This window comes from Tenrec ecaudatus, chromosome 4, assembly GCF_050624435.1.
Source record: "Tenrec ecaudatus isolate mTenEca1 chromosome 4, mTenEca1.hap1, whole genome shotgun sequence".
NCBI lineage: Eukaryota > Metazoa > Chordata > Mammalia > Afrosoricida > Tenrecidae > Tenrec > Tenrec ecaudatus.
The window spans coordinates 118,250,842-118,277,680 of record NC_134533.1 but is presented as its reverse complement, the minus strand read 5'-3'; the positions used below and the strand labels follow the sequence as shown (position 1 = coordinate 118,277,680).

The window sequence follows — 26,839 nt, the reverse complement described above, 5'->3', positions numbered from 1 at the left end:
TGCCTCGTTCAGAAGTGTGACCAGGCTCTGTATCTTCTTCACTATCAAAAATGTGCTTCCAAAGCGCTCTGGGGAGCTCAGCCTGGAAGCAGTGGTTTCCAGTGACACTCAGTGCACAGGCCCAGTGGGAATCAGAATACCGGCCCTACCTTTAACAATATAAAAATGAAATAGCCGTACTCCATGGCCCCCTTCCCCCAAATTCCCACAAACCTGGAAATGATTATTCCATCCTGGGCCCCCTGTGAAGTAGAATCATAGAAATGTCAGGGCTGGACATGACCTAGGCCAACCTTCATTTTAGAGATGAGGAAGTTCAAGTCCAAAAAGAGAAGTGCTCTACCCACGGTCACTCTGTAGGTGTGTGCCAGACTCAGGTCTCTGTGCTCCTGGTCCTGTGCTGTCCGATACCCTACAGCAGCTTATATGGTCCATGTCTTATGGAAGGGCCCAGAAAATAGTAACAAGGGACATAGGAAAGGGCTTCAAAAAGTGTGTGACAAAGTGGAATTGAAAGATAGTGGAATTTTCTGGAGAACCTGTTAAAGTCCCCTTGTACTATTTGCTAAGACTCACATGTATAGCTCCTTGCCATGTGTCCCCATTTGTGAGTGAAAGAGGTTTATTTGTTTACTTGAAGTAGACATGTCATTTCTAAAGGTAAATGTTTACACCCATCATGCTGTTCAACCTTTGTCTTCATCCGCTCCTGAAGTTCCTATCACCCTAACAGAAGCTCAGTGTCCCCTAAGTTTTGTGGCTTTCATACACCCTCCCACTCTGCTGGCCCTGGGGAAGCCCAACCCACTCGGATCTCTCGGTACACTTGCCTATCCGATATTCCCTATAAATGGTTTTGGTTTTGAACCTTGTTTGTGACTTAGGGGGATCGTCATTTTTGCTGATCAAACCTTCTAATGGCTTACCCACCTCCCTTTCATAGGCTATTATCTTCTTCCAACGGAAGGGCTGTGATGGCGACACACTTAGAAGACTTCCGCCTCCTAATCGGTCTCTTCTGAGGCAATGGCTAGCACTTACTAAGGACTGAGTGTTTGCAGACAGAGCTCGAAGAACTTTCTATTTCCTTCTCTCAGAGCTGAATGAGGGAGCCACTAATACCACAGTCCTCATTTTACAGCTGAGAAAACTGGAATACTCAGATGTCACATCACCTGCCTAAGATCAGACAGAGGAGCACTGATGGCCCAGTGGTTATGCAATGGGCTGCTAACCACCAGGTCAGCAGTTTGAAACCATCAGCCGCTCCTTGGAAGAAAGACCAGGATCTATTCCCATCAAGAGTTACAGTCTTGGAAACCCACAGGGGCAGTTCTACCCTGTCCTTCTGTGAGTCAGCATCCACCCGATGGCAGAGTTTTTACTTGCGGTGCTGAATCCTTACATAGGAAGTCTAGCTCCACTCTGGGCTCTGGACTCTATGATTACGTCCTCCTGGAAGGAACAGCTTGCCTATTCCAGCAAGGACCATAACAATACTGTATGAGCCAACTGACTCTTTTTTTAAATTTTATTTTCCTGGTTGGCTTGTTGACTTGTTCATCCTTCAGAGACTCTTGTTCCACTTATCCTATAATATATGCTCCATCTTCCCGATAGGAACTTCTTAACCACTGTATTACATGCCATCTACCTCACCTCGATCTCTGGGCCCCTGCCTCCCACACCACCCCCTCACTGCTCACTCCTCTTTCAATAAATAAATAGATAGATAACAATAACTAGTTATCCTGTAGATAAACTCTGATTTGACTTTTATTTAATAAATTAAACTCCACGCCATCACACAGCAATGGGAATGCCTCCTCTCCCACATACAGCGTGCAGCCTTGCGCCTGCTCCATCCGCAGTCTTGCAGTAAAGCCCCTTTGGTCGTCGCTCTGGGGAGCCCTTCCACCAGGCCCGTGGCTCGCCCCCTCCACGGAGCCCACGCTCCCGGGAAGGCATCAAGTACAAAAACAGTAATAAAGGGCGAAGGGGAGATGAGGAGCAGGAGAGGAGGTGGGGACTACCTGCCCCATGGCCCCACACCGGCCCAGCTTTGCAGGAGCTGCCAGTGTTCCGAGGCCCACCTGGTGCTGGTTGGAGTGGGGACTTGAGGAAGGCATGAGGGCTTCATCCCAAAGGGAGCTGGCTCCCCTGCTGGGACAGAGGGGAAGGTCACGGGGAGATGCCCTCTCCTGCCTAGTCACTGAGGGTCCCGGAGCACACATATAAATAGAAAAGGGAATAAATAAGGGCGGAAGATCAGCTGAGGCGCTGAGCACCCCGGGACTCCTCGAGGGTCCGGTGTCAGAGGTCTCTGCAGAAGCCCCCCATGTGCCCACACAGAGGTCCTCACTCCAACCACCCACTGCCTCGCCTCTCGGCCTCCGCTCTCGCCATGCCCGCTGGGAGCACCCTTCCAGCTGGCCCCCCAGCCCAGGGTGGACAAGGCTTCCTGGAGCCCACAGGGCTTCCTGGCCTGGAAATCCAGGGAGGGGGGTTGGAAGGTGTGGGAAACGGGTGGGCAGGCAAAACTCCCACACTCAGGAGGTCTAGCTCGGGAGGGCCCTCAGAGCTGGGGGCTGGGGTTGCCATTAGCCTTGGGTTTGGATTTGAAGGAAAAGCGCTTGATGAGGCGGCGGGAAAAGCTGCCGGCCTTCTTCCGGACGCTGGGCGCAGCCGCGGTGTTGGAGAGGTCATCGTGCGATTGGCTCAGACCCGCTTCCTTCTGTCGGGGCCTCCGGCGGAAGATGAGCTTGGTGCCACTTCGCAGGAAACTCACTGTGGGGAGAAGGGGGCAGGCAGCCAGGAGAACGCGTGCAGGGCACGGTGGGGTGGGGAGCTGAGAGCTAACAGGGGTGGAGGGGTAGGAGATGCAGAACAAATCCAGTCCCTGGCGTTAGAAGCCAGACTTGCTTCAGAGAAAAAGGGGACAAGGAGCCCTGGTCCCGCAGTGGGTTACCACAAGGGTAGCAGTTTGAATCCACTCTTTCTGCTGCCCTGGAGATTAACCGTCTGGGAATCTGCCCTCTAAGGTCCCTGTGCGCCTCTCGGGCCGCTGGAGGTGGGAGCCAGCTTGATGGCAGTGCGTTTTTGAGTTTTCCTCTCTCCTGCAGGACAGAATGAGTGGCCCTGCCCTAACAGACTGGGAGGATTGTGCCTTTGTAATATGGATGACAAAGGCTGAGTCGTCCGAAAGCCTATAAAGCCACCGTGAAGCGAAAACATGCCAGCACGTGAGCAATGGTGTGGGAGCTTCAAAGAGATCCATTCCAGCCCAGCCCAAGGAGGAAGGGCTGACCCAGAGGCTGCTGGGAAGGACTCATCATCCCCCAGTGATGCCGCCCTCCGTCCCCAAGACACGTGTGGTTGAAAGACTCAGTGGCAGAGGATGGCCATGACTTGGGGCAAGCAAGTTTCAAAGAAGTACTACATCTGTCCCCAGCTGTCACTGTCAGAGGGGTAATCAATCCTGGAAAGCCAAGTTCGGGTCAGATAGTTTATGCTCCTAGGGGAGAGGGCGCGGAATGAGAACATTTCAAAAAGATGAAAACCAGAAGCCAAAGGAAGACAGGTATGTAGAGTCACACACACACAAACAACCAAAAAAAAACTCAGGCCAAGGGCCATGCGATTTGGCTTCTCAGATCCGGGCCAGGAATGAAGGCTTCGGTTTGCCCTTCCTGCTCTGGCTTCAGAGCCCTTGTGGCACCATGGTTAAAGCATGCAGCTTCTAACCTAAAGGCCTGTGGTTCGAAACCCACCAGCCGCCTGGGAGGGAAAGTTTGTCGGTCGGTCTGCTTCTGGGGAGGCTCAGGTCCTTGGAAGCCCCGTCCAGAGGCCTTGTCCTAAAGAGTCCCTATGAGACAGAAATGGGTCTGCGCGTTTGGCTTCTAGGCTGGCTGAGGTGAGCTAAGAGCTCTGACGACATCTTAGGGGGGAAGGAGAGGCAAGCTGGCTTGTGGCACTCACACCCCTCGGTGTCCATGGGCTCTAGGTCACAAAACAAACAAAACCAGCTGCCCTCAGGAGATTCCAGTTCAAGGTGACCCCATGTACGGAGGGGCTTCGAAAAGTCCACAGAAGAATGCCGTTCTTTCTCCATGCTGTGTCCCCGTGCGCCTTTGAAAGGAAGCCCCGTCCTCCCTCAGAGTGGACTTGCGTTCCACAGCACAACTGCAGGTTTTCAAGGAGACTGAGACCACCTTGAAGTGCATCGCCAAGCCTGCCTTCCAAGGCACCTTCAGGTGGACTTGAACCAGCAATCTTTTTGTTCATAGTTGAGTTCTCAACCATCTTGTGCCACCCAGGGAGTCTCAGAGATCACGAAACCAAACCCACTGCCACCGAGTTGATGCCCCCTCAGAGCGACCCTACAGGGGAGTGAATTGCCCCAGAGGGTTCTCAGACCGGCAGCCCTCACGAGGGCAGGCAGCCTCGGCTTCCTCCCATGGGGTGGCTGGTGGGTTCAAATCACTGACCTTGGGGTTCGCAGCCCAACCCTTACCCTACGGGACCCACCAGGTCATGAGACTGGACATAAAACAGAGACAAGTGGAGGGGAGGCGTCCTGCCAATATCTGCCCACCTTTGTGGTCCTTGAGGCTGCGGGTCTCCAGGGCACCCGTAGACCCCGTTTCTGACTCCACATCATCCACGGACGGTCTCTCAGAAATGTCTGACCGGGTGGTCTCATCTGCTTCCTGGACACTGGTAGGGCTGGAGAGGGCATCCAGGGGTCCTGGGGACATGGCTAGTGGGTCTGAGGGAGATGAGGAGGGACCTCCGCTGCTCCCTGCCTCATCCTGCAGGGAGGCTTCCAAGGATGCCACATAGCCCAGGGACAGTGCCAGTTCATCCTGCGCGATGGGCACCTGGCACGAGCGACAAGTTTTCAGTGAGTGCCCGCCAAGTGAGGGCCTCCTCCCCCCCCTCTACCTTCTCTCTCCTGGGCCCATTACCTTGGACACACCCGAGATGATCAGAGTGCTTCGCTTGGTGGGTGTCTTCTTGGCCGCCCGCCCACTGGGCTCAGTCAGCTGGCGAATTGCTGTCTCGGCAACAGGGTCCAAACCATTGGAAAGGTGGCTCTCTCCTGCTAGGGACACATAGTAGGATGGACACCCTGACTTCCGGGCCCTGTTCCCTCTTCTTGGACTTGAACGCTTCCTGCCTGACCCAGAGTTGTTTGGACTCCGGGGTCCCAGTCCCCACCAACCCTCATCCAGCCCGTGCCCCACTCACGGCTGCTGTGCGAGGTGCTGCTGGGGCCACTGTTCTCACTCAGCACAGTTGTTGTCTTCTCGGTCACCTCCACCTTGGACGGGGAGCGGGAGGGGGAGTCTGGTGGGTGGGGGAGGGTCAGTGAGCTGCTGGGAGGGGCTTTAGAGTGGCCCCTACCCCGTATTGTCTTTGTTGAGCCCAAGACTTGGGCTGGCTCTTGGTGACTAAGAAGATGGCACGGAGTCACTTGGAGGGGAGGAAAGGTCACAGGGGACACGGGAGTGTGAGGAAGTGCCGTGGGGTGCACTGAGGATGTGAGGGGGTGCTAAAAGTGTGTGGGATGGGGTGTCAATGGAACTGGATGTAGAGGACATTCCCTGGAGCCCCAGGAGGTGAGAGGGTCCCAGGGGTGAGGCAAATACAGGATGCTGAGGGTCGACTGAGCCAGGTGGACTAGGGGAAGGGAGAGATGTAACCTGACAGAAGGGAACTGGGGATCTGGGAGCGCGGGGGGCGGGGCCCTGCCTGTATGAGGTGCTGGCAGAGTCAGAAGGGCAAGGGGAAAGGTTGAGGAGGAAAAGGCTGTAAGAGGGAGTCTGGAGAAGACCAAGACAAGGAGGCAGGTGTGGTAAGAGCTGAGCGACATGCAGGAAAATAGGGTGTAGATACAATATGCCTTCCCGCCCCTGCCCCTGCCCCTGCCCCAGGCCTGCAGCCCAGGGCCCTTGGCAAGATCTGGCCTCCCAGGAGCCCCCTCTTTACCTAATTTGCCATCCACACGGGGCCGGGACTGGACAGTGGTGACCGTTGTGACAATGGTGCCATCGGGCATGATAGTCCGGTCCAGCTCAATCTTTTTGGTAGGTGTGATGCTAGGGCGAGGTGTAGAAGGGGTCGGGGTGCCTAGGTTCCGGGGGGAGCCCTCCTCATACTGAAGCTGCCAAGGGAGAGAGGGCAAAGGGGCAGGTCCTCAGAGACGGCCCTTCTCCTGTGTCCTCCACATCCCCTGGGGCTCAGTCACTCACCTCTGCTGCCATGGTAGCTGCGGGTCCCAGGACCTTCCCTGGCCCTGGGGTGAGTGGACACACCTGTCTTCGAGACAGTGGTCTGGAGGGTGAGCCCACAGGCAGGGTGGCCTGGCCCAGGAGTTCGCCTGGGGGAAGGGGTGGCACTGTAAGCTGGACTCGTGGCTGGGCCCCACTGGGCATCCACCCAGCAGTGCTCCCTCCTACACCGTCCCCATACTCACTGTCCCCACAGGTGCTGCTCCTTAGTACTTTAAGGGTAAGCTCCCGGCTCTGGGGGCCCAGATCCCTGGGGACGAGAGGAGAGGAAACATCAACAAGGTAAACTCACCCTTGAGCTGAGGCAAGAGGCAGAGACCAATGAGATGGGCAAGAATGCCCTGTGATAGCTTCCTTCCTTTCGGACAGTCTCTCTGCCCAAGACTATGGGATGCCGCCCCTCACTCAAATCCTCCCTGCCTCCCTAGCCTCAAATCACCCACTTTGCTCAAGCTGTACCCTTAGCCCCCTGTTTTTCCTCTGTTGAAATCTTAGACTTGCTCTAGGGTATGGTTTAAATACCACCTCCTCCAGGAAGCCCACTCTGATTTTTCATTCCCTTGTACCAAAGAACCCCTCCCATCAAAGTGCTCCCCACCACCCTGATTGGAGGGCTTGTACCCTCTCAGTTATGTGCATGTGGCTTTGCCTCTAGCCTGTGATCAACCAAAGAATGGGGACTGTAGCTTCGTCTACATCCGTGGAAGCCAGCTTGGGGTCTGATGGATGCTGGGGACAGGGGCCACTCCTTACAGTGCCAGGTCCTCTGTCCACTCCACCTCAGGAGCGGCCCTCGTGGGCTTGGTCCACTTCTGTTGCAAGGGGTTGTCCAGCTCAGCGACGCAGCACAGCTCCGCAGTGCCTGCGGGGAATGAGACGTTGGAAGATGCCAAATGAACGGTGGGAAGTGAGGAGGAATAGAGAGGATGCCCCTTGGTGGAGGGGCAGGGGGTACCTGCCACCACGGCCTTGTGAGTCCCCTGGTCCCTTTGAAGTCTCACCTCCCAGCTCACTCCCCAAGTGCGATGCTTGAAGCTGCCGGAGGAGTAACCGAGTGGGTCTGGGGATAGCTGGCTGAGCCTGAGGCACTGGGGGTGGCTTCTCACTGGGTGTCTAGGAGCAGAGAAGGAGGTAAGAAGAAGAAGAGCCTGAACAAGGCAGCCTGGGAACAGGAGCAGAACCGTGGGCTGGAGCGGCCCGCTCACCAGGCCTCCAGGGGCCGAGCAGGCCCGGAGGTTGACCATCATGGCTGGCTGGGTGCTGACAATGGCATCCTCGATCAGTTCCTGGATAGTGGAGAGCTCCACTTGTTCCTCGCCTCTCTACAGGGACAAGAAGGAGAGGTGTCGCCTCCAGCCAGCCTCACCCTCCCTGTCTGCTCTCGCCTCCCTGCCCTGGCCCTTACCTCCCTGGCCTGCAGCTTGGGCAGCACCACCAGGTGGAGATCAGGGCGATCAGGGAAGGCCCAGGACACCAGCAGCCCCTCACCGGGGATTTCCTCCAGGTTGACTTCCAACTGCACACAGGGACAAGGGACTGGTTTGCTTGCTCCAGCTACCCCCGCTCTCAAGGCTTGCCCTCCCCAGATCCAGCCCCCAGAGGAACCACTCTGCCACAGCTGACACAATGGATCCCCCACCCACACCCAACTGTTCCCACATCCCCCTCCACCTGTGTTGGTGGCAGTGTCAGAGTGACGTGGTAGGTCTCCATGGAGACGGCAGCAGGGGACTGCTGGGTCACGGAGACTGGGAAGCGCACCTCCTCGGCGATGAGCTGGCAGTGCAGCACCTGACACAGGCAAGGCAGGGTCGGCAAGGTGGAAGTGGCCAGGTCTGCTCTCCCCGGCCCTGCGGTGGTTCAGCAGACCCTTCCCCACTAGTTTTCCTTAGAATTTTTCCTCTTTGAGGTCACACCCCTCTAAAAGAATCAAGGAAAAGCCAAAGACATCTCATCCCAGGGAACTGCAGGGATGCGCAGAAGGGTCATATTTTGCACCCAACTTCAGGGGCACAAGGGGTACTCCCAGACTTCCTGAAGTCAACTAAGCTTGAGTCCCCAAGTCATTCATTCAGCTCAGGGTAAGAACCCCACGGCTAGAGGACACCTTGGGGCTCAGCCCCTCTTGAGGGGACAGGAAGGGGGAAAAGAGGGCAGTACCTGGCAGACCCTTACCATGGTGTGCTCTGATTGGTCTAGGCAGGTCACATGACCGATGCTGGCTCTGGGTGGGAGTTGGGGCACTTCCTCAAAGGTGATTTGGATGGAGCTCTGCGGGAGTAATATGGCACGTATTCAGTTCTCTGGGACCGCCCTGCTCCCCACCAGGGCTGTCCTGCCCAGAAGCTGGCTGGGTCTGGACACTGCAAAGGCCTGAGCTGCAGGCTGGCTTCTGGCCACTCCTTGGCTGGGGCCCTTAGGGCAGGAAGTACCCCTCTCAAACTCTGCTTCCCCAGAGACCACAGCTGCTAGGAAGACTGACAAGTAGGAAGCTGGACCACCTCAGAGATGGGGTTCCCTGGAGCAGCAACTCTGGGTTCCTCCCAGAATTCCAAGACTCTCCTTCCTCTTCTTTCTCCACACCCCACTCCACCCCCACCCCTACCCCCAAAGGAAGTTGTAAGCAAGAGAAAAACAAAAGATGTTAGTTACTGCCTAGATAGAGGGAGCCTCAAACGCTTTGTGGAAACATCCCATTATCATTTCTATTTTCTTGGACAGATCGTCTTTTCCATTGTCCTTTCATTCCACTTGCCCATTAACTTCATGAAGGCCCTTCATGGAATAGCCCGGGAGAGGAGCCACAGAGTCAAGTGCAGGATGAAAGCAGGAAGGTCGGTTCTGGTCGGACAAGAGCTAAAGAAACAAGGCTGACCCTTCTCCACCAGATCACTGGGATGGAGGGCACTGAGGACCTGGAGGCTCAGGAGGGTGACCTACCCGTGGTTTGGGGTCTTCAAGACTAATTCAGCACAACCTTGGGGAACATGACCAGAGGTGTAAGGAAGAAAAGTCAAGTCAGAGGGCTCAAGTGCCCAGGGGCCAGGTCAATTCCTCAGGGTTGACAGCAGGGTGGCATTAGGGAGCAGAAAGCCGATTATTAGCTCAGGCCTTGAAAGAACTGCTTCTGAACTCTTCCACAGCAGAGTGCTCTGGCCAGGAGAACGGAGATTTAGGAGGGGCCCAGAATGAGCTGACAGCTCTTCTCTGGATCCTGGTAGAGGGCAGGCAGCAGAGCCCATTTGGCTAGCAAAGTAAGCACAGCTTCTGTAGCTATCTTGTTCCATGGCCAGGCCCAGGGAGAGGGCAGCTTGGCCTCCACCAGTCTCTCCACTTCCTATAGAGAAGGCCAATGTCCAGCTGAGTCAGCTGTCCTGGGAAGTTGCTCCTGACCCAGGGACAAGGTACAGGCAGAGCTGGGTGGAGGAATGGGTTAAGGTGTCGGCTGCTGTCTGCCAACAGCTCCTTTTGCTGAGCAGAGGAGACGACGCGATTGCATGTGTGTCCAGGCATCAGGGGAGCTAGTAGAGCATGACGCCCCAGACTGTGGGGGTGGGGTGGAAACAACCCTCCCTCGGAGCCAGGGCTGGTGGATGGTGCTGGCAATGAGAAATTGCTGGGCCAGGATGGGAGGCCTCTACTTGCCACCCCACCTCGGTCTCATGACTACTACCATGCTTCCTGCCCCACTTCCTGGGAGGCCAGATGCCCTGGTGCAATGGGAGGAAGTAGGTTGAGTTGGTTTGTAACTGACCATTAAGGATCAGCTCCAGGCTCACTCATCTACTGCGAGGTACACGGGCTGTCAATCTGGTCTCCACCTGACACCTTGCCTCCCTTCTCCCAAACAAACACACCCCTGGCCAGCCAGGGAGCTGGGTGTGTTTGACAGTAGCAGCGAAATCAGTAAGGGATTGAGGGGGTCATTCGGGCTCTCTGGGACCTGCCCGGACCACAGCAGGAATTTGCGGGCATGAACTGTTAACCGGGAGTGGTAGCTTGAGGACCAGTCAAATTCCTTCTGCAGGTGCACCTGCCCCCACCCCCAACCCAACCCAGGCCAGGCTGAAGCGCCATCAGGCAGAGGGATTAGCGTTGCTATGAGAACAACAATTCGTGAACAGGTTTGGAGCCCAGAGAGTACCTTGCCCACAGGAATAGACGCTCTGGAACACAGCCGGATTTGTGCAAACCGCCCCCCACCCCCACCCCGAATCTCCCAGCCTCTGTCGGAGAGGAGAGGGGGCCAGAGGGTTCCCCAATCTCTTTGGCTCTTCTAAACCCCCACAGACCCTCGGCGGCAAGGAAGGGCTACCGGGCTACCTCTGCGACCCTCTCCCAACTCACCCCATCCTTGCAGGCCTGCTCGTTCAGCGCTCGCACCCAAGCTCGCTGCCAGTTCTCCCGGAAAGACTTGAAGGCGAAGAGCGACGCGAGGAGGCCCCGGACGCCTGGCTCCTCGGGGACGCCAGCCCGAGTCGCCCGCAGCCTCAGCAGCGAGCGCCACACGCCCAGCTCCCGCAGGGAGCCCGTGGGCTCGGAGGCGAAGGCTGGCCCCGGGCTCTGGCCCCCGCCGGCCCGCGCCCGCCACAAGCCCCGGGCGTACTGCAGCAGCCAGCCGGCCACCGTGAGCAGCGAGGCGGCGAAGAGGAGCAGCAGGGCCGCCCAGCCCACGTCCCGCCGTCCCCAGCCTGGATCCATGCTCCGCTGGCTCAGTCCCGGCTCCGGCTCAGCCGCTGCCCCGGGGGAGCATGGCCCGAGCGGGCCTCGGGGTGGGGGCGGGCTCCCCCGGGGCTGGGCGCGCGCGCTCGAGGCCGCTCCCGGGCTAAGCGCCGGGGACCCGGGGGTGCCAGGGATCCAGGGAAGAGATGCTGCGGCGGGCGGGGGTCGCGATGCCGAAGCCCCTCTCTCTGCGGCCGGAGCCCGTGCCCCGCCGGTCCAGCAAGTCCACGCCGGGAAGGTGGCCGGCCGGCCGGGCGGAGGACTGGTCCGCAGCGGCGCGGGGGCTCGCGAGCAGACACCGGCTCCGGGAGCGCTGCGTGCGCAGAGTTGACACTGACAACCCGCCGCCCGCCCGCCCGCCCCGCCCCCACCAGCCTTAAAGGAGCCGCGCCCGCGCGGGGGGGCGGGCCGCTGGGGGAGGAGGGCCGGGGAGGAGGCGGGAGCGGCGCCGGCTCCCCGAAGACGCCGCCGGGGATCGCGTCCTCCCGCTCTCCCAGCGCACAGCCAGCGCGAGCCCGCATCACCTCACTGGCCGGAGATGGCCACCTCTGCTTTCCCGCGCGCCTTAGATTTCCCTAGGCGGGAAGCCCCCCGGGGGGGCGGTTTCAGGAGGCAGGGACTCCCACGGAAGGCACCGCCCATCTCCCCCTACACCCCCACGCTCGCAGCCTCTCGGTGCCCGTTTCCTAACGAAGCTGGAATCTGGATAAGGAGATGCGGCGCTTCCCTCCCAGGTACGCGTGGCTGACAGGTGACCCCCGTAGATGCTGGGTCGGCAAGCACGGCGATCGAACCTGAACCTGGTACAGGTTGGTTCGAGAACGTGGAATATGGAGCCCCCGCCACCACCACAGGCCCCCACCCCCTTTCCACCTGGGAGCTAGGATCCCGGAAGGAACCCTGTTAACCTCCCTGCCGGTGTGGCTTCTCCTGGAGCTATTTCCCAAACCCGAGGTTGCTTCTGTTTTTTAAAATAATGTATTTCCATAGTAACCGCTGCTGTCTGGGGAACACGTGTGGCGGGGGTGGTAATGATGGGGGAGCTGGCAGCGTGGCGCAGGGCTATCAATAGATTCGGCCACAAGCCCCTGCCAGCCAACTCTGACGATCCCAACCAGCCAGGAGGAAGGGTGCAAGCACACCCCCGCAGCCTCTGGTTCCAGGCATGGGACTGACTTAATCCCTATAGGGTGAGGGCTGAGCTTTGCTCTCTGGGAGCCAGGGAAACCCCCATCCCTAAGGAGCCTCTTTTCCTTACACTTGAGAAGATCTTGAGCACGTGGTCCTTATCTCGGAGAAGCACGGAGGAAGGGGTTGTGTTCTTCTCCCCAGTGCAGTTAGTAATCTGAGGTGTGAGTGACCACAAGGGAAGGAACAAAGCCCTCTAAAGTGTGGCTTTGTAGGGCTAAGCAGAGCCTGTCAGGTCAACAGTAGGGTGCTTGAGCCCAAGTGAGTGAGGGTGGGGTCACCTGGCAAGTGAGTTCCTGGGTTTCACTGTGAAGCGAGTTGTAGGGATCATGGGGTAAGTTCTCCTGCATCACCCCTGGGCTCCAAACACCATAGAGACACCTGCAGGCTGGGCTTCTAACCTCAGGGGAAGAGGAACAGGAAACCCAAGAGAGGAGAGACGGGCCAGAACCCAGGGACCAGGGAGAAGTGGTCAGGGAACAATTCAGTTGGGCCTGGGGGCAACCGGTTCTGTAGGAGGTTTTGCAGGTGCAGGGATTTTACTGTGAAAACTCTCTTCCTCCAAGAACCGTTCTCCAACTCACAACCTTCCAGGGACCTACGTTCCCTGAGCTCCTGGATTTATCCCCTCAGCTTCCACTGAGAAGTGATGGATCTGGTGTGGGCGTCACAATTCTGTCTCCCATGGGCTCCCTTCACAGTCCTCCCCATCTTCCAGCCACAAGTTCCTTAGCTCTCTGGCACGTGTGGCATTCTGCTGTATAAGAAGATGTCAAAAAGTATTGCCACAAAACAATAGACGCCTCTATTCAATAAAAATTACAAAAAGTGAAGGGAATGCTTATTGACATATCAATTGTCTTTGTAAAGTGTGGCTTTGAAGGGCTGAGCTGCAGAAAGTCTATGCTTCTGAGGGCAGTATCTCCATTCCTCGAGCCCTTCCCCGAAGAACTCCAGGCTCTTTGATTTACACCACCTCAAAACAGACGTTGGAGCATCTGTGGCAGTTACACAATCTCCTGTCAACTTGTGAAGGGGTGGGGTCTAGCCTGTCAATCAGGTCGCAGCTTGACGGCCTCATTTGGAGGCTGGAGGAGATAACAGCTCCCTGGAGGCCAGATAAACTCTCTGCAAGACTTTCCTGCTGACAAACACATGGAGCCAAGCTGACAGAGCCAGAGCCCTGGAACTGGAGAAGCCACGTGGAGACCCGTGCCAGCGCTGAGATGCTTCCACCGCCACTGGATCCACAAGACTTCCCACCTTTCCACTGGTCTGTGATTTCCAGCACTCTGCATCATTGCATGCGTGTGTGAACCTGAAGAGGAATTTGCAGAATGGTATCAGACATATGGGCTAATATCGGGCTTATGGACTCGATCTGGACTGGGCTGAGATGTTTTCTTCATGTACAATGGCTCTTTTGATGTAAAACTCTCGTATACACATGTGAGTGTCTCTGGATTTGTTGCTCTAGTCTACCTGGACTAACACAGCATCCTTGAGGATCTCAATTTGTATTCCTTTTCAGTGGTGTTTAGGGAACAAGAAGCAATCTGAGAGGGCAAAATCAGGACTCCAGGTAGGTGAGGTGAGTTTCCTCCATGGAAGGAGCCAAGACAACCACTGCTCCCTGCCAAGAGGAAGCAGGTACGTTGTCCTGATAGAAGAAAATTCCTTGGCACACCATTTCCAGCCTTTTTCTCACCAATAAAGCTTTCACTTTTCTAGACCCTTCTTCATAGTAAGGCCCCATGATCATTCTGTCCCTCAAGAAAAGTCTATCAAGATCACCCATGTGAGATCCCACACAGCAGTCACCGTAACCTGGTAACCTGAGCTGACCCCTCTGCCTTGAACTCAGTAGGCCCCGAAGATGGGTTTAGAAGCCACTGTATTAAATGGCTGTTTCTTTTTGAAGGGCATCTAACAAGACGAAGACCAGTGTACTGCTGAAGCCACCACTGGCCACAGGAGTATATCTAAACACAATTGGCTGGGAATGCACTGTGCACAGATGAACTGCAACAGTCGGCGAGCTGACAGGCTCTGCGGAGTTTTATTTATGCCCATTTGCTCATTCCTCAGATTACTAGATCTCATTTTTCTACTCATCAGTACATTGTTAAATAATAGGCCTTTGAAGAGGGAACACTGGTGGTGTAGTGGTCACATGTTGAGCTGTGATCCGCAGGGTCAACAGTTCAAAACCACCAGCTGCTCCAGAGAGAGACAGGACTTTATGCCCTTAAACAGTTACAGTGAACTCACAGGGGCTGTTCTATCCCGTCCTACAGGGTGGTTGTGAGTTGGCATTGACTCAATGGCAGTGAGAGGGGAATGTCTTAATCATCTCTCTCATAATCAATCAAGGTGCTTAAAATCTACTGAAGTCAATTCCTTCGAGGAAGCAAGTACATTTCTATCAGGAAGAGCGTCCTACACGCATAGTGAATGTAGCCCCTGTTGTGCAAACCTCAAAGATCAGTGGGTCCCATGATATCTTCCTCAAGCAAAGACCTTCCAGAAAGGCTTGGGGGATCTGGTTCCCAAAGGTCGCGGGCCTTGGAAAGTCTACGGAGTTCAGTTTACTTTGTGTACAGGGGCTCACCGTGGGTTAGAATCAACAACCAGTGGTCTGCTTGTCTCAGAATGTGCACTGTGTTGTCGATGGTCAGGACCATCGAGCTGGTCCTGACTCACAGGGGCCTCATTCACAACAGAACACAGCCTGGTCCTGCGCCGTCCTCCGAGTCCTTGTGGGCGTGAGCCTCCGGTGGAAGCCACCGTGGCAGTCATCCTTTGCGTTTGTTTGGTGTGCACAGTAGGGATCGGCAATTTCTTTGCAATTTTCGGTAGCCTAACAAGCTATTTCAAGATACTGGTAAACATTAGGCATCTCTATATTGTATCCTTTAAGAAACTATCACTGGAACAGGGGAGCTGGGGGCTTGCTTTAAGAACTTGGACAGACTTGGAGTGGCAGGTTAGGACGGACAGGAGGAGCCACAGAGTTACATGGACAGAGCCACACGGGTGGTTCTGCAGGTGTCACGGCTCAGACTCTCCAGAGACATTTCAGGTCTTTGTAGGCAGCAGAATGCAACTTTGGGCCACATTTTCCCTGACAATCAGACTTGATACTGAATTGGCTGTCTTCACTGGGAGGCACTTGAAGCTACTTAGGAGCAAATGTACATTTAAGACATTGTTTCAGCGCAAGTGACCAGCCAGTCTCTTGACAGCTCCCTGGGTCTGTGATGCGAGTCCTAGAACCAGTTTCGGTATTCAGGCAAATGCTTGAATTTTACCTGGACAGGTATACAAATTCAAGTGTAATCAAGTCATGTGTATGTTTTTTCTTCCTTGGCTTAGTCTCATAATCAACTGGGCATTTATCATCATGGGAACAAAAAGTTTCAGATCCTATCCAAACAACCACGACGGGCAGCCACATGGATATGTGGATGATGAGTCCCTCGCATTTTCCCTTTGAACAAATCCGCCTTTTTCCCACAGTGGGGGTGGTTGTGAGGAGGGAAAGCTAATGCGCTCCAGAGAAGAGAGGCAGCGTTTCTCAATGCTAGGCTGAGAAGGAAGGTTTATTGGGACTGGCCTCCAGTATAAAAGGAAATCCACTCAGACTATCCCCCAGACCTATGGGACTCCCAGCCTACTCCTGATCAACAAGATAACAATGTGCAGATCATCTCAAGAGAGACGAATGCTGTTTCCTCCTCTGGGGACCCCACAGGCTCCTCCTTCCCACCTGCTCCTGACATTTCACTTTCCCTACTCCCTGTTTGGGAAGCCCTTCCCCTCTTCCCACCTGCTGAAATCTCTGATCTCATCATCCCTCGCCTCCACTGACAATCAATCACTACTTCCATGCCCACCAGATGCCCTCTGTACCCGTGGCAGAGACTTGGAGCCATTTTAAGTGAAGCTGCCTTGTCCCGAGGTAGCTGCTCGCCCTGAGCCCTGTAGACACACCTGTGGAACAGAAAACACACGTCTCCAGGGAGCAGCTCCACGTCGCAGAGCACAGACACACAGAGGAAAACATCATCAGCAGGATCATGATGACTGGAAATTTGGTGGAACATTACGAAGTAAATTGCTGGCGTTACTGTGTGTGTGTGTTTCAGATAGTTGCCATTGTGTGCCTTCTGACTCATAGTGATTTTGTACGTGTTTCAATAGCTGGGTTGTTAGAAATGGACCACCAGACCTTTCTTCTGAGGTGTCTCTGAGTGGACTCACTGCCAACCTTCCAGTTAGCGGACAAGCACTTTACCTGTTGGTGCCACCCCGGGTCTCTGGAGATGTAAAGGGTGTTAGTCGCGAACCGTCCAGTCCAGTCTACTCAAACTTGTGTGTCCCCATGTGTGGATCTTCCTCAGAGGTGTTCCTGACTGCGGTCTTGAGGGGAAGCAGACCCCAGAGCGTGTCTGCTGGAGCCAGTGAGCGGGTGAATCTTTGGATTGTTGTGATGTGCCATTGAGTCGGCTCTGACCCTTAGCGGCCACATGCGTAACGGAAGGAAACACTCTGTCCGTCCTCCCAAGTGTCCCGTGGCAGCCGCCTTCCTCTCCTTCACCAAGCATGCGGTCCTTCTCCAGGGCCTGGTCTCTCCTGACAGCACGTCTGCAGTGTGCGAGATGGAGACTCGCCAGCCTTGCCTTGGGATTAGCACTGGAATACTGTCCAAGAGTATGTCAAAGGCATTGTTACAAAATCACAGAAAACTTTATTAAGCAAAAATACGAAAATGTGATGCAGGATCCACCATCGAGGTCCACCCCCTTCTGAAAGCGCTGTAGCCGTCTCTGCTGTCCTCTCCCAGAGAAGGGTGCGCCGCCGTCCTTCGGGGACTCCAGGTGGGCTCCCAATGGTCTTTGAGATTGGGGAACAAGAAACCCCATCAGGAATGTAGGGTGGGTGAAGTGAGGTGAGGTTCCCCGGTGAACTTCTCTTAAGACAGCCTTTGCTAAGGAGCAAGCGCATTGTTTTGATGCGAAAAAATTCCTTGACACACTGAGTTTTTCTTACCAATACATTAAAAAAGAACAAAAAAAGAATTTCCATTTCATTTCCTTTCAGATTTTTCTTCCCTTCCTAATCTTTACGTAGGCTTTGGAAGAGGTCCTGGGGCAGCACCTGCAGGTCTAAATCGAGGTGGGGAGCAGGGGTGGGGGAGGTGTTGGTCCTTACAGACTTCCGGTGACCGGTTTCTGACCGCCCAGCTGTGAATGGCACAACTCACGCAAGAACGTAGCTTCAAGTACAGCTTGGGAAGCACGGTTGCGTCAAAGACGCTTGCTTCGGAAACGTCTGACTGCTGCGTTCTTGTTCCGAACTTCTTCATGGCCGTGGCCTTGGACACGCAGCGGGCGAGTTCGTGCAGCGAATGGGCTGCACATGGCCACCTCCTTTCTAGGTATGACCAGTTACGCCGTGTGTGTGCATGGGTGTGAGATATCTCGGAAGCAAGGGATACCAATACATTTTTTGTCTTAAAACTTCTTCCTAAAAAAACAAACAAAACTTCTTCCTAAGAAGCCCTGTGATCATCCAGTGTCCTTTGAGAAAATCTCTCACGATTGCCCTTCTGGAATCTCCACCTATGGTCACCACAATCTGGGGAGCTGACCTCTCTGCCTTGACAAGTTTAACTGCCTCAGCAGATTTCCTCCGAAGCTACTGTTCTGATTGGGCTTTTAAAAAAATTAATTTATTTTAAAGGGATCCCATTGAGACTAAGGTGAGTGAGTTACTGAAAACACTTGTCTGCAGCCACCCACTGACCCCAGAGACAGGTTTAAACACCTTTTATTTTGCATAAACCTATGTATGGTATGAGATGGGGCCCTAGTAGCAATGTTTTTACTTCATTTCATATATTCTTATTTTTATGCATAAAAGGAACAAATGTATGCATTCATGTCCATATATTCTTATTTTTATGCATAAAAGGAATTATGCATTCGTGAATCCATTATTTACTATTTTCTGTAACATCATCGATGTCCGCATACTTTCTAAATGATCATGACCTTCATGGAGCCGGGAGCCTTGGTGGTGGAGTGGGGTGTGGTGGGGCAGCCAATCACCAGGGAAGCAGTTAGATCTGCGGGAGATCTACAGCCTCAGAAACCCACCCCGGAGAGTGTGCCCTCTGGGGTCAGCCTGTTGGAATTAAGGTTCTTGGAGTTCATGTTGGAAGGGGCACTTCACACCTGACTGAGGGAAAGGAGGGACTGTCCTTGGCCTAAGGAAAGCCAGCCTGTCCCTGACTCCTGGCGACTTCGCATTCAGAATGGAGGTGATGTCAGGCTAGTTCAGTGCTCTCTCTAAATCTCACATGAGTCTGCCGCAGAACGAAAGGGAAGGAAGATGCTGGCGAGCTGTTAATTGTCGGGAAGAAAACTTAGACCGAACTCGTGCTATCAAGTGGTTTCCAATGCATAGCCACCCCGTGCGGCAGAGTAGAACTGCCCCTGTTGGCTCTGAAGACGATATCTCGGACGCAGAGAGCCCGGCAGCCCGCAGAGGGGCTGGTAGTTTCGAACCGCTGACCTTGGGGGTGACAGCCCACAAATGAGAGGATGAAACCTGAGGCGGCGTTTCACAGGCTCACGAAAAGTCAGGTTCAGGTCTAGGCTTCTTAGTTCTTCGGTCGCCTTGGTGGCTCTGTAGTGATCCTGGACCAGAGAGCAAGCACAACCCTAAACTCACTGCAAAGAGTGGGTGCTGACTCATCGCGCGCCCCGGTGGGTTTCCGAGACTGAAGTAGAAAGGCCAGCTTTTTCATATTCCGGGGAGCGGCTGGTGGTGGTTTCGAGCCGCTGACTATGCAGATCTCAGCCCAGCTCGCCGTGGGGTGAAAACGAACGCCTGCCTGCAACTCCCCGGGGTTGCCCGGCAACTAGCAGTTTCGGGCGGAGAAGTGGAGTGGGCTGGAGAGGAAAAAGTACTTGCGTCAAGGTCAAGGTCAAGACTAACGTCGCTTGGCAAGGGCTCTTCGAGCGCCTGCTCTTTAGAATTGAGTCTTACGTCATCCTTCCAAATGGTCCCCGAGTTTACCTGGGACTCTGAAACACGGGCCACAGGTGGGCGACGAGGAGCAGGGCCCGCTCCGCTTCCCCTCCGGGCTCCGGGGCACCCCCCCCCGGGGCACCCCCCCCCCGGAAGCGAGCCGTCGTGCTCCTTCAGGTGACGTGGCTCGGCCTGGAAGGTGGGGCCGGACACGTGGTCCGGGAGGCGCTCATCTTGCAAGGCGGCTAGGTCGGTCCGCTCTGCGTTGCACACTTGCAGCGAGGCGAACGGCGCGCGACCGAGCCTGGGGGTCGCTCGAGACTTCCTTTCCCACGCGTCCGTGCCGACCGCCCGCGCAGGTGAAAGCGCGCTCCCGGAGGGCCGCCCCTCCTGCCCTTACTAAAAATGGCTGCCTAGCGCCTTCCCCGCGGGGGCGTCTGCCCGAGAGCCGGGCGGAAGCGGCCGCAGGCTCGTCGCCGCCCAGGCCCGCGCGGTGCTGCCCGGCCGCTGCGCGAGCACTCCGCCCGTCGGCCGGGAAAGCGGCGCAGGGCGTCCCGGCGGGCCGCCATGGGGGCCTTCCCCGAGTGGCCGCTGCCGCTGCTCGTGAACTTGCTGGGCTCGCTGCTGGGATTCGTGGCCACGCTCGCCCTCATTCCAGCCTTCCGCGACCACTTCATCGCCGCCCGCCTGTGCGGCCTGGACCTCAACAAGCCCGGCCGGCCGCAGCTGTGAGCCCCGGGGGGCGCGGGGGGCGCGCCCTGGGAGGAGGGCGCGCGGCGTGGGCAGGGCCGCCCAGACCGTGCGAAGACACGGAGAGAGCGGATTTGCTTTGGGGAAGAGGTGGGGGTGGCGCCTCGGGGACCCCAGCAACGGTGCCTTGCACCCCAAAAGACGGGAGGGAGAAGGTCATTGGGATACGGAACGCCGGCCCTGGTGAGCGACCACGCCCCCTTCCCCCCCTCTGCTGCCGGGCTGCAGCCCAGAATCTCAGGGAGTCATCAGTGGCGCTGTTTTCCTCATCATCCTCTTCGCCTTCATCCCCTTCCCTTTCCTGAACTGCTTCGTGGAGGAGCAGTGCAAGGCCTTCCCCCATCATGAAGTAAGTGGACACTGGGAGCTGGGAGTTACCTGAGAGTTACTATTGGGGTGGGGGGTGGGGGGACGCTGAGAAAGCAGGGAGTCCCGACAGGAGAGGTGCTGTGGGACTGGGCTTGAGTGGAGACCGGCCCGAGCCTCCCCCAGTTTGTGGCCCTGATAGGTGCCCTCCTTGCCATCTGCTGCATGATCTTCCTGGGCTTTGCCGATGACGTTCTGAATCTGCGCTGGCGCCATAAACTGCTGCTGCCCACAGCTGCCTCACTGCCACTCCTGATGGTCTACTTCACCAACTTTGGCAACACCACTATTGTGGTGCCCAAGCCCTTTCGCCCAGTTCTTGGCCTGCACCTGGACTTGGGTGAGTAGCCCGGCCAGTATGGTCCCTATGGCTTCAACTTTATTCTCTCCCAGGTGCCCTGGTTCTGTCCCTGTGTCTTCTCAGATCCTTTCCAGTGACCCTTCACCCTGTCCTCCACCCTTAGCATTTCTCCCAGGAGAAGGTTCATCAGAATCCTTCCTAGGGTGTCTCGTTCTGCCCCCAGGTATCCTGTACTATGCCTACATGGGACTGCTGGCTGTGTTCTGCACCAACGCCATCAACATCCTAGCAGGGATCAATGGGCTAGAGGCTGGCCAGTCGCTGGTCATTTCTGCTTCTATCATGGTCTTCAATCTGGTGGAGCTAAACGGTAGGTAGGAGTGGGGGTAGGGGGACAGAAGTCTGGGTGTTCTGTGGCTTTGGAGAACTCCGAGAGAAGCAATATAGGAGGCATTATAGGAGAGAAGCTATTTATTTTAAAAAGAATAACTAGTATTAAACCTGAGAAAGAAAAATAGCAACCCTGTCATCTATAGAAAAATTGGCACTAATAAATAGGTCATGATGTTCTTTTTTTTTTTGGTCATGATGTTCTTATATTGAACATAAACAATTCTACAAAACCCCAACATCAGACGTGGTCAATCTCTGACCATGATGGAAAAGGCAGAAACCAGACCACTCCGTCGTCACATCTGAGCACCAGCAACACCGTAAGAACACTGTAAGTCACAGGAGCGACGTGCTTCTTTATAGCAATCATTCCGTTCCTCCCACCTCTAAAGAGTATGCAGATGCTCAGTGAGAGAATCATCTTGCTTTTTGACAGAGCAACAAGCCTCATTGGGTCCTCTTAAAATTCCTCAAAACAAACCCTGCACTGGGAGGAGAAAGTAGCCCGTGGCCTCATCGCCCCGGAGACCGGAAGAACTAGATGTTATCTGGCTACCACTAACAGCCAGCGGATCCTGATAGAAGCGGAGAAAAGGGTGGCATGCAACTCATAACCTTAAACAGTCCAGCCTGCCTCAGCTGATGGATACTGGAGGATTTCCTGAGACTACTGCCAGGAGATACTCCAGTCATTCAACTGAAACCCCTCCTGAGGTCACCTTTTCGTGAAGTAAGAGAATGTACACCTTTAAATAATTTATCTACATGAGACCAAATGGTCAAAGGATACTCTAAAACCGAGGAGGGAGGGGTGTGAAGCCAGAGAACGTAGATACTTGAAACAAAACATCCAGAAGTGAATTAATGAGGGTGTAATACACTGTAAAACATTTAACCAGTGTAACTGAGCAATTTGTGTAATCATTTGTTAACGAAGAACCTACTTTGCTATGTATGCTTTCACTGAAACCAGCATAAAATATTCTATAAAACAAACCCTGTAATGAATCCCTCCTGACACCATGGTTCCTAGGGCATGTGGTTTCCACCGCCTCGCCGGCTACGCGGGAGCAACCCCAGCCTTGATGAGGTGCTTCTGTTGATGGGCACCAGCAAGTTCTTACTAAAGTTCAGCTCTTGTCAAGCTTCTCCTTTAAAGCCCAGGCTAGCTCCATGGACGGGCGCTTTGCTTTCATCAGTGCTCTTTTACAGAAGAGAAAATATGCTTTGAGAAGTCAAGGCCGTTGTGACGAACGGCCAAACAGCCAGGAAGTGTACATTGGTATTCAAACCTTGGCTCGAATGGCCTGAGATGAACTCAGGACAGCGATGAGGAGGGTTATCGGAATCCCCGCGGTGAGCTCCTGGGGCAGAGATGGTGTTTGCTCTGCCGTCCGTCCCTGCTTCCTCCCCCAAGTTGACGAGTATACAGCAGCATCTGAGGACAGCATGTAGGAGTGACCAAAGGACCCTGCCATGGCCTATTCCTGTCCTCTCTAGTCAATGCACACCGTAATAAAGATTAATAGGAACATCAGTGTCCTCAATTTTCATCAAAACGAATGGATCCGTTTGAAGCTCTTCAGGAATAGTTGGGTGATAAGGAAACTAGTACTCAAGAAACTGTTGCTTGCGTCCATTTGGAGAATTATGCTTTGAAGATGTTTCTGTCCACAGACAAGAGTGCGGTGGGCAGTTTCACAAAAATATGTTCAAATCCCGCTACACTGCAAGTCTTTCCCTAGCTGGATGTCATCCAGTCTTTGGATGAAAATGGAAAACACAGCGTGTACACAGTGGAAGGCGGTCTATATCCTCGCTGTTTAGGGAATGGGGAGTCTGCTCAAGCAAGGGCCTGTTGGAATTGCTGAAGATGATAATGCTGAAGAAGATGAAAACACTGGAGCAACCTCTGCCCACTCCACCACCTCAGCCATCACCTTCAACTTAGGGCCCAGGAGCATGCCATCAAGCAGCTCTACTGGGGTACAGATCCCTCCCCGTGCTCACGCGCCAGCTAAGACCCCCCGAGTGCCTCATGGCCTGGGTGTGACAAGTAGTGCTATGCCACAGACAATTCTGGCCATTGGTCCCCCATGTTCACATGGTTCCCACGGGCATGTTTGTGCAACATCAGAGACCCTGTAAATATACAGGCCATGCTTGGCAACGTGAAGACGTACCTGCTGAAACTGCAGACGGCTCTCAAGTTACTGATAACATGCAGAGAATTAAGAATGAAACTTTTGGACAACAGATTTGTGTATTTGAGGTCTGACGAGCTAACGGTGTGACCCTGTTTCCAACCTTCCTAATATCGCGACCCTTTCATACAGTTCCTCATGTTGTGCTGAGCCCTCCAACCATAAAATTATTTTTGTTACTACTTCATCACTGTCATTTTACTACTGTTAAGAATCGGGCGAACCCCAAAGGGGTCGCGACCCACACATTGAGAACCACTGCTCTAAGGAGTACAGTGGTCAGGAAGATGTCAGTTTTTCTGCCTATGGGAGTGGAACCTGTGTCCGTCTCCGACTCCCATTGAAGTGTAGCCCAGCAGCCTCAGCCAGTTTTCACTGTCTGTAGACGCAAAGTCGTCTCTGGGTAGGGACCCAGGGCTGATACTAACAGGGTCTGGGACGACTCATGGAACCCTGCTTCCAAAAGTGAAAGCACATCTATAAAGCACATGTTGGCAACAGGTTTGTACCTTGATTTACATATAGTCAAAGAGGCGTTTTTGTTTCTATTTCAAGCGGTGACATTGGAACACATGGCTGATCCTTGCTTTGTCAAAAAACTCGATTAGAGACCATGCTTTTGTTTTTCTCAAGACATCTAAAACAAGAATGGATGCCCTAAGCTGTGAGATGTGAGGGATATAGATGCCCTAAGCTGTGAGAGATTCTGTTGAAAACTCTCTATTTCTGTCAAGAGTTAAAATTGTCACGGAACCTGACAAAGTGAAGAGGCAGAATCTTCATTTTGTTTAGAATGCTGGTCTGCCAGCTGCTTTGCTCCCCCTGAAGCTGAACCGGCACTTGCTCTGTGGGCGGGTTACTGCATGCCTCAAAGAATGGGTAAAAAGCCATTTGTATTTGTGCCTGGAAACTCCGTGTTTTAAGTGAAGCTTCTGTGCTGCTAATGCATCCCGTAGAGTGAATAGCTAGGAAGGATGCCGAAGATGACAAGAACTCAGATTCCTAGTTAACTGTACACGTTTCATGGGGAATCATGGGTTTACTGTGTCATCTGCATTTGCGTTATATAACAAAAATAAGTAAGAGGATTATACGAGCTCAACTTAAAGTTTTTGTCATAGCTACCAGAGGGGTAGTGGGTTCTTAGAAGTGACTTGGGACAGGTGGACAGAATAGGGATAGGATTTAGAGTTGTACATAAGAAAAGAAAAAGCATGCAGGCCCAGAGGCTACTTCAACTTTGCCTCCTTCTTTTCTCCACTCCCAAAGGCGAATATCGGGATGACCATGTCTTTTCCCTCTACTTCATGATTCCCTTTTTTTTCACCACCCTGGGACTGCTCTACCATAACTGGTAAGTAGGAAACTCGAGGCTAAGAGGAACAACCCCGTGACCCTAAGACAAGATGGACCTAGTCATGGCCCACTCCCTGGTGGGGAGGCTCAACCTGTGTACACCTGAGTTGGGTGTTGTCGGCAGCGTTCTCAATCAGAAGCATTCTAAAATTGTTCCCTAGACAGCAATATCTGGGGGGAAGTTCTGTGAAGCCCACAGGAGTAGATAACTTCAGAGCCTTGAGTCTTTCAGAGTTGCTGGAATCTCCTTTGGGTCAGAATTGGGCCCGTCCAGCGCCCAGGGGATGAGGTGTGAGAAGAAAGGTTGCTCATGTTTCCTGCCATCGATTCAGGTCCTTTCCCCCCACACAGGTACCCATCACGGGTGTTTGTGGGCGATACCTTCTGTTACTTTGCCGGCATGACCTTTGCCGTGGTGGGCATCTTGGGACACTTCAGCAAGACCATGCTGCTCTTCTTCATGCCCCAGGTCTTCAACTTCCTTTACTCACTGCCTCAGCTCCTGCACATCATCCCCTGCCCTCGTCACCGGATGCCCAGGTAGCCCCTTTGGGTACCAGGATAGGAAAGGGTAGGCCTCCAAGCTCGGAAGGGACATCATCGCCTTTTCACTTGGGATGTCTAAAGCCAGCTCGATATGTGTTGTGCAAAGGCATGGACCCAAAGTTGGGTTAACTTTCCAAGTGGGTAGACCTTTAGAGTTGGCAAAGCACGTTCACTTTTATAATCTCACTTCATGCGTGCAGCCATGCCGATCACACAGTAATAAGCAGCAGAGCCAGAGATAGATCTCAGGCTGGTCAGGGTATTTCCTATTAATTAACCACTGGGAGTGAAGGGAGTTATTTTGAGTCACGAATGGTCCCGTCACATAAAAAGCTGTGTTTGTTCCAACAGACTGAATACCAAGACAGGCAAACTGGAGATGAGCTATTTCAAGTTCAAGGCCAAGAGCCTCTCTTTCTTGGGCACCTTTATTCTAAAGGTAACAGGGTAACAAGGAGGTAAGGCCCTAGGCAGCCCACCTGAAATTGGGGAGTGGAGACCCAAGGCCTTCCCCATGTCCCAAGGGGATTTGGAAGCATTCAGCACATGCGCATTCCTGAAGCATAGGTATTAGCTGAGCAGCCTCGTCTCCGGTCCTTTCCAGGTAGCAGAGACCCTCCGGCTAGTGACTGTGCGCCAGAGTGAAAATGAGGAGGCCTTCACCGAGTGTAACAACATGACCCTCATCAACTTGCTGCTCAAAGTCTTTGGGCCCATACATGAGAAAAATCTCACGGTGCTTCTATTGCTGCTGCAGGTGAGGCTGGGGAGAGGGCCTATACTATCTTATCGTACATTCTCCAAAGTTCTGACTCCAGTCCATTTCTCCTTGCAGGTTCTGGGCAGTGCCATCACCTTCTCCATCCGATACCAGCTTGTCCGACTCTTCTACGATGTCTGATCATTGCCCTCTGTCAGCAGTCGCTGGGGTTCCTGACTCAGGACAAGATCTTTCTGGACCACGGACGATTGCCTCCCAGCCCAGGCCTCTCCCACCCAAGGGGACAAGTTTCCCTGTCATTCTCCATATTTGTTCTTGACCTTTGACGGCTGGGCCATTCCTACCCTCTAATGACTATTAATTGAAGTTTGCGGGTGGCTTTCCTCAACCGGCCGCTGGCCCATGCCATCCTCTCCTTGCAGTCTCTTGAGGTGGGCAGCTTTTATGCAGCTACCCGCAATTCAACATCCAGCCTTGATTCCCAAGGAAAATGCTGGGCGGTGGGATAGAACTTGCACTGGAGATAGAGACAGATCCCAGGTGACTTGACTTTTGATTAGTAATTAAGTGTTCTGATTAGTAGGAGCTGATGTGGGGGCCAGGTGCTCCCAGTGGCATAATAAAGTGCTGTGTTTTTGTTGTTCCTCTAGGTATATTCCTTCTGTGGGCATTTTAGGATAAGATGAATGTTTTGGAAGGGGCATCTCAGTAGGATGTCTGTCTCTTTTCTTTCGGTACATCAGCACCTTCTAGCAGAGAGAATTGAGACCAAACTGAACATGTTGAATAAATACTGAGATCCTAATACTGCAGGGTTGCTATGAATCGACCTCATGGCATTGACTTTGGGTCTTTTAGTACTCCAGTATTAAATTTGAGGGCCCTGAGATTGGCGCTGTTTTCTTGCTTTGGGTCGAACTTTCAGGGGTCTCATTTCTTTCCCCATCAGTCGTTCTGTGGG

At 54.0% G+C, this 26,839-nt stretch overlaps 2 protein-coding genes and 1 pseudogene across 5 annotated transcripts; 2 read left to right on the top strand and 1 right to left on the bottom strand.

Moving 5' to 3' along the window:
- Positions 1-1,758: 1,758 nt before the first annotated feature.
- Positions 1,759-11,316, bottom strand: C2CD2L (C2CD2 like). Of its 2 annotated transcripts, none has more exons than XM_075546703.1 (14): positions 10,641-11,316; positions 8,469-8,564; positions 7,965-8,084; positions 7,699-7,809; positions 7,499-7,615; positions 7,295-7,406; positions 7,047-7,155; positions 6,479-6,543; positions 6,255-6,382; positions 5,992-6,166; positions 5,251-5,349; positions 4,968-5,104; positions 4,595-4,880; positions 1,759-2,787 (listed from the first exon to the last, which is right to left on the bottom strand). In XM_075546703.1, exons 1-14 carry the CDS (start codon positions 10,992-10,994, stop codon positions 2,576-2,578), a joined length of 2,121 nt encoding a protein of 706 aa, XP_075402818.1. In that variant the 5' UTR covers positions 10,995-11,316; the 3' UTR covers positions 1,759-2,575. The 2 variants fall into 2 exon arrangements, with proteins under 2 accessions (XP_075402818.1, XP_075402819.1); XM_075546704.1 differs by having other exon boundaries at positions 4,968-5,101.
- Positions 11,317-19,460: 8,144 nt separating this feature from the next.
- DPAGT1 (dolichyl-phosphate N-acetylglucosaminephosphotransferase 1) lies at positions 19,461-26,521 on the top strand. Of its 3 annotated transcripts, XM_075546697.1 has the most exons (9): positions 19,466-19,969; positions 20,220-20,340; positions 20,484-20,697; positions 20,882-21,028; positions 24,525-24,609; positions 24,963-25,151; positions 25,509-25,596; positions 25,762-25,914; positions 25,993-26,521. In XM_075546697.1, the coding sequence occupies exons 1-9, from the start codon at positions 19,809-19,811 to the stop codon at positions 26,056-26,058; spliced, it is 1,224 nt and encodes a 407-aa protein (XP_075402812.1). In that variant the 5' UTR covers positions 19,466-19,808; the 3' UTR covers positions 26,059-26,521. The 3 variants fall into 3 exon arrangements, with proteins under 3 accessions (XP_075402811.1, XP_075402813.1, XP_075402812.1); XM_075546696.1 differs by having other exon boundaries at positions 19,461-19,969; positions 25,762-26,521; XM_075546698.1 differs by lacking the exon at positions 25,993-26,521 and having other exon boundaries at positions 19,462-19,969; positions 25,509-25,615; positions 25,762-25,899.
- LOC142445142 (vacuolar protein sorting-associated protein VTA1 homolog pseudogene) lies at positions 21,040-24,518 on the top strand (annotated as a pseudogene).
- Positions 26,522-26,839: the final 318 nt, after the last annotated feature.

Bases quoted from the DNA above. Each gene is read 5' to 3' on its own strand.
- DPAGT1 (XM_075546696.1), top strand. From the start codon at position 19,809: ATGGGGGCCTTCCCCGAGTGGCCGCTGCCGCTGCTCGTGAACTTGCTG. The intron at 20,341-20,483 runs GTAAGTGGACAC...AGCCTCCCCCAG, and splicing joins AGGCCTTCCCCCATCATGAA to TTTGTGGCCCTGATAGGTGC. The intron at 21,029-24,524 runs GTAGGTAGGAGT...CCACTCCCAAAG, and splicing joins CAATCTGGTGGAGCTAAACG to GCGAATATCGGGATGACCAT.
- C2CD2L (XM_075546703.1), bottom strand. From the start codon at position 10,994: ATGGATCCAGGCTGGGGACGGCGGGACGTGGGCTGGGCGGCCCTGCTG. The intron at 6,167-6,254 runs GTGAGTGACTGA...CTCCCTTGGCAG, and splicing joins CAGCTACCATGGCAGCAGAG to CTTCAGTATGAGGAGGGCTC. The intron at 4,881-4,967 runs GTAATGGGCCCA...CGCTCGTGCCAG, and splicing joins TCATCTCGGGTGTGTCCAAG to GTGCCCATCGCGCAGGATGA.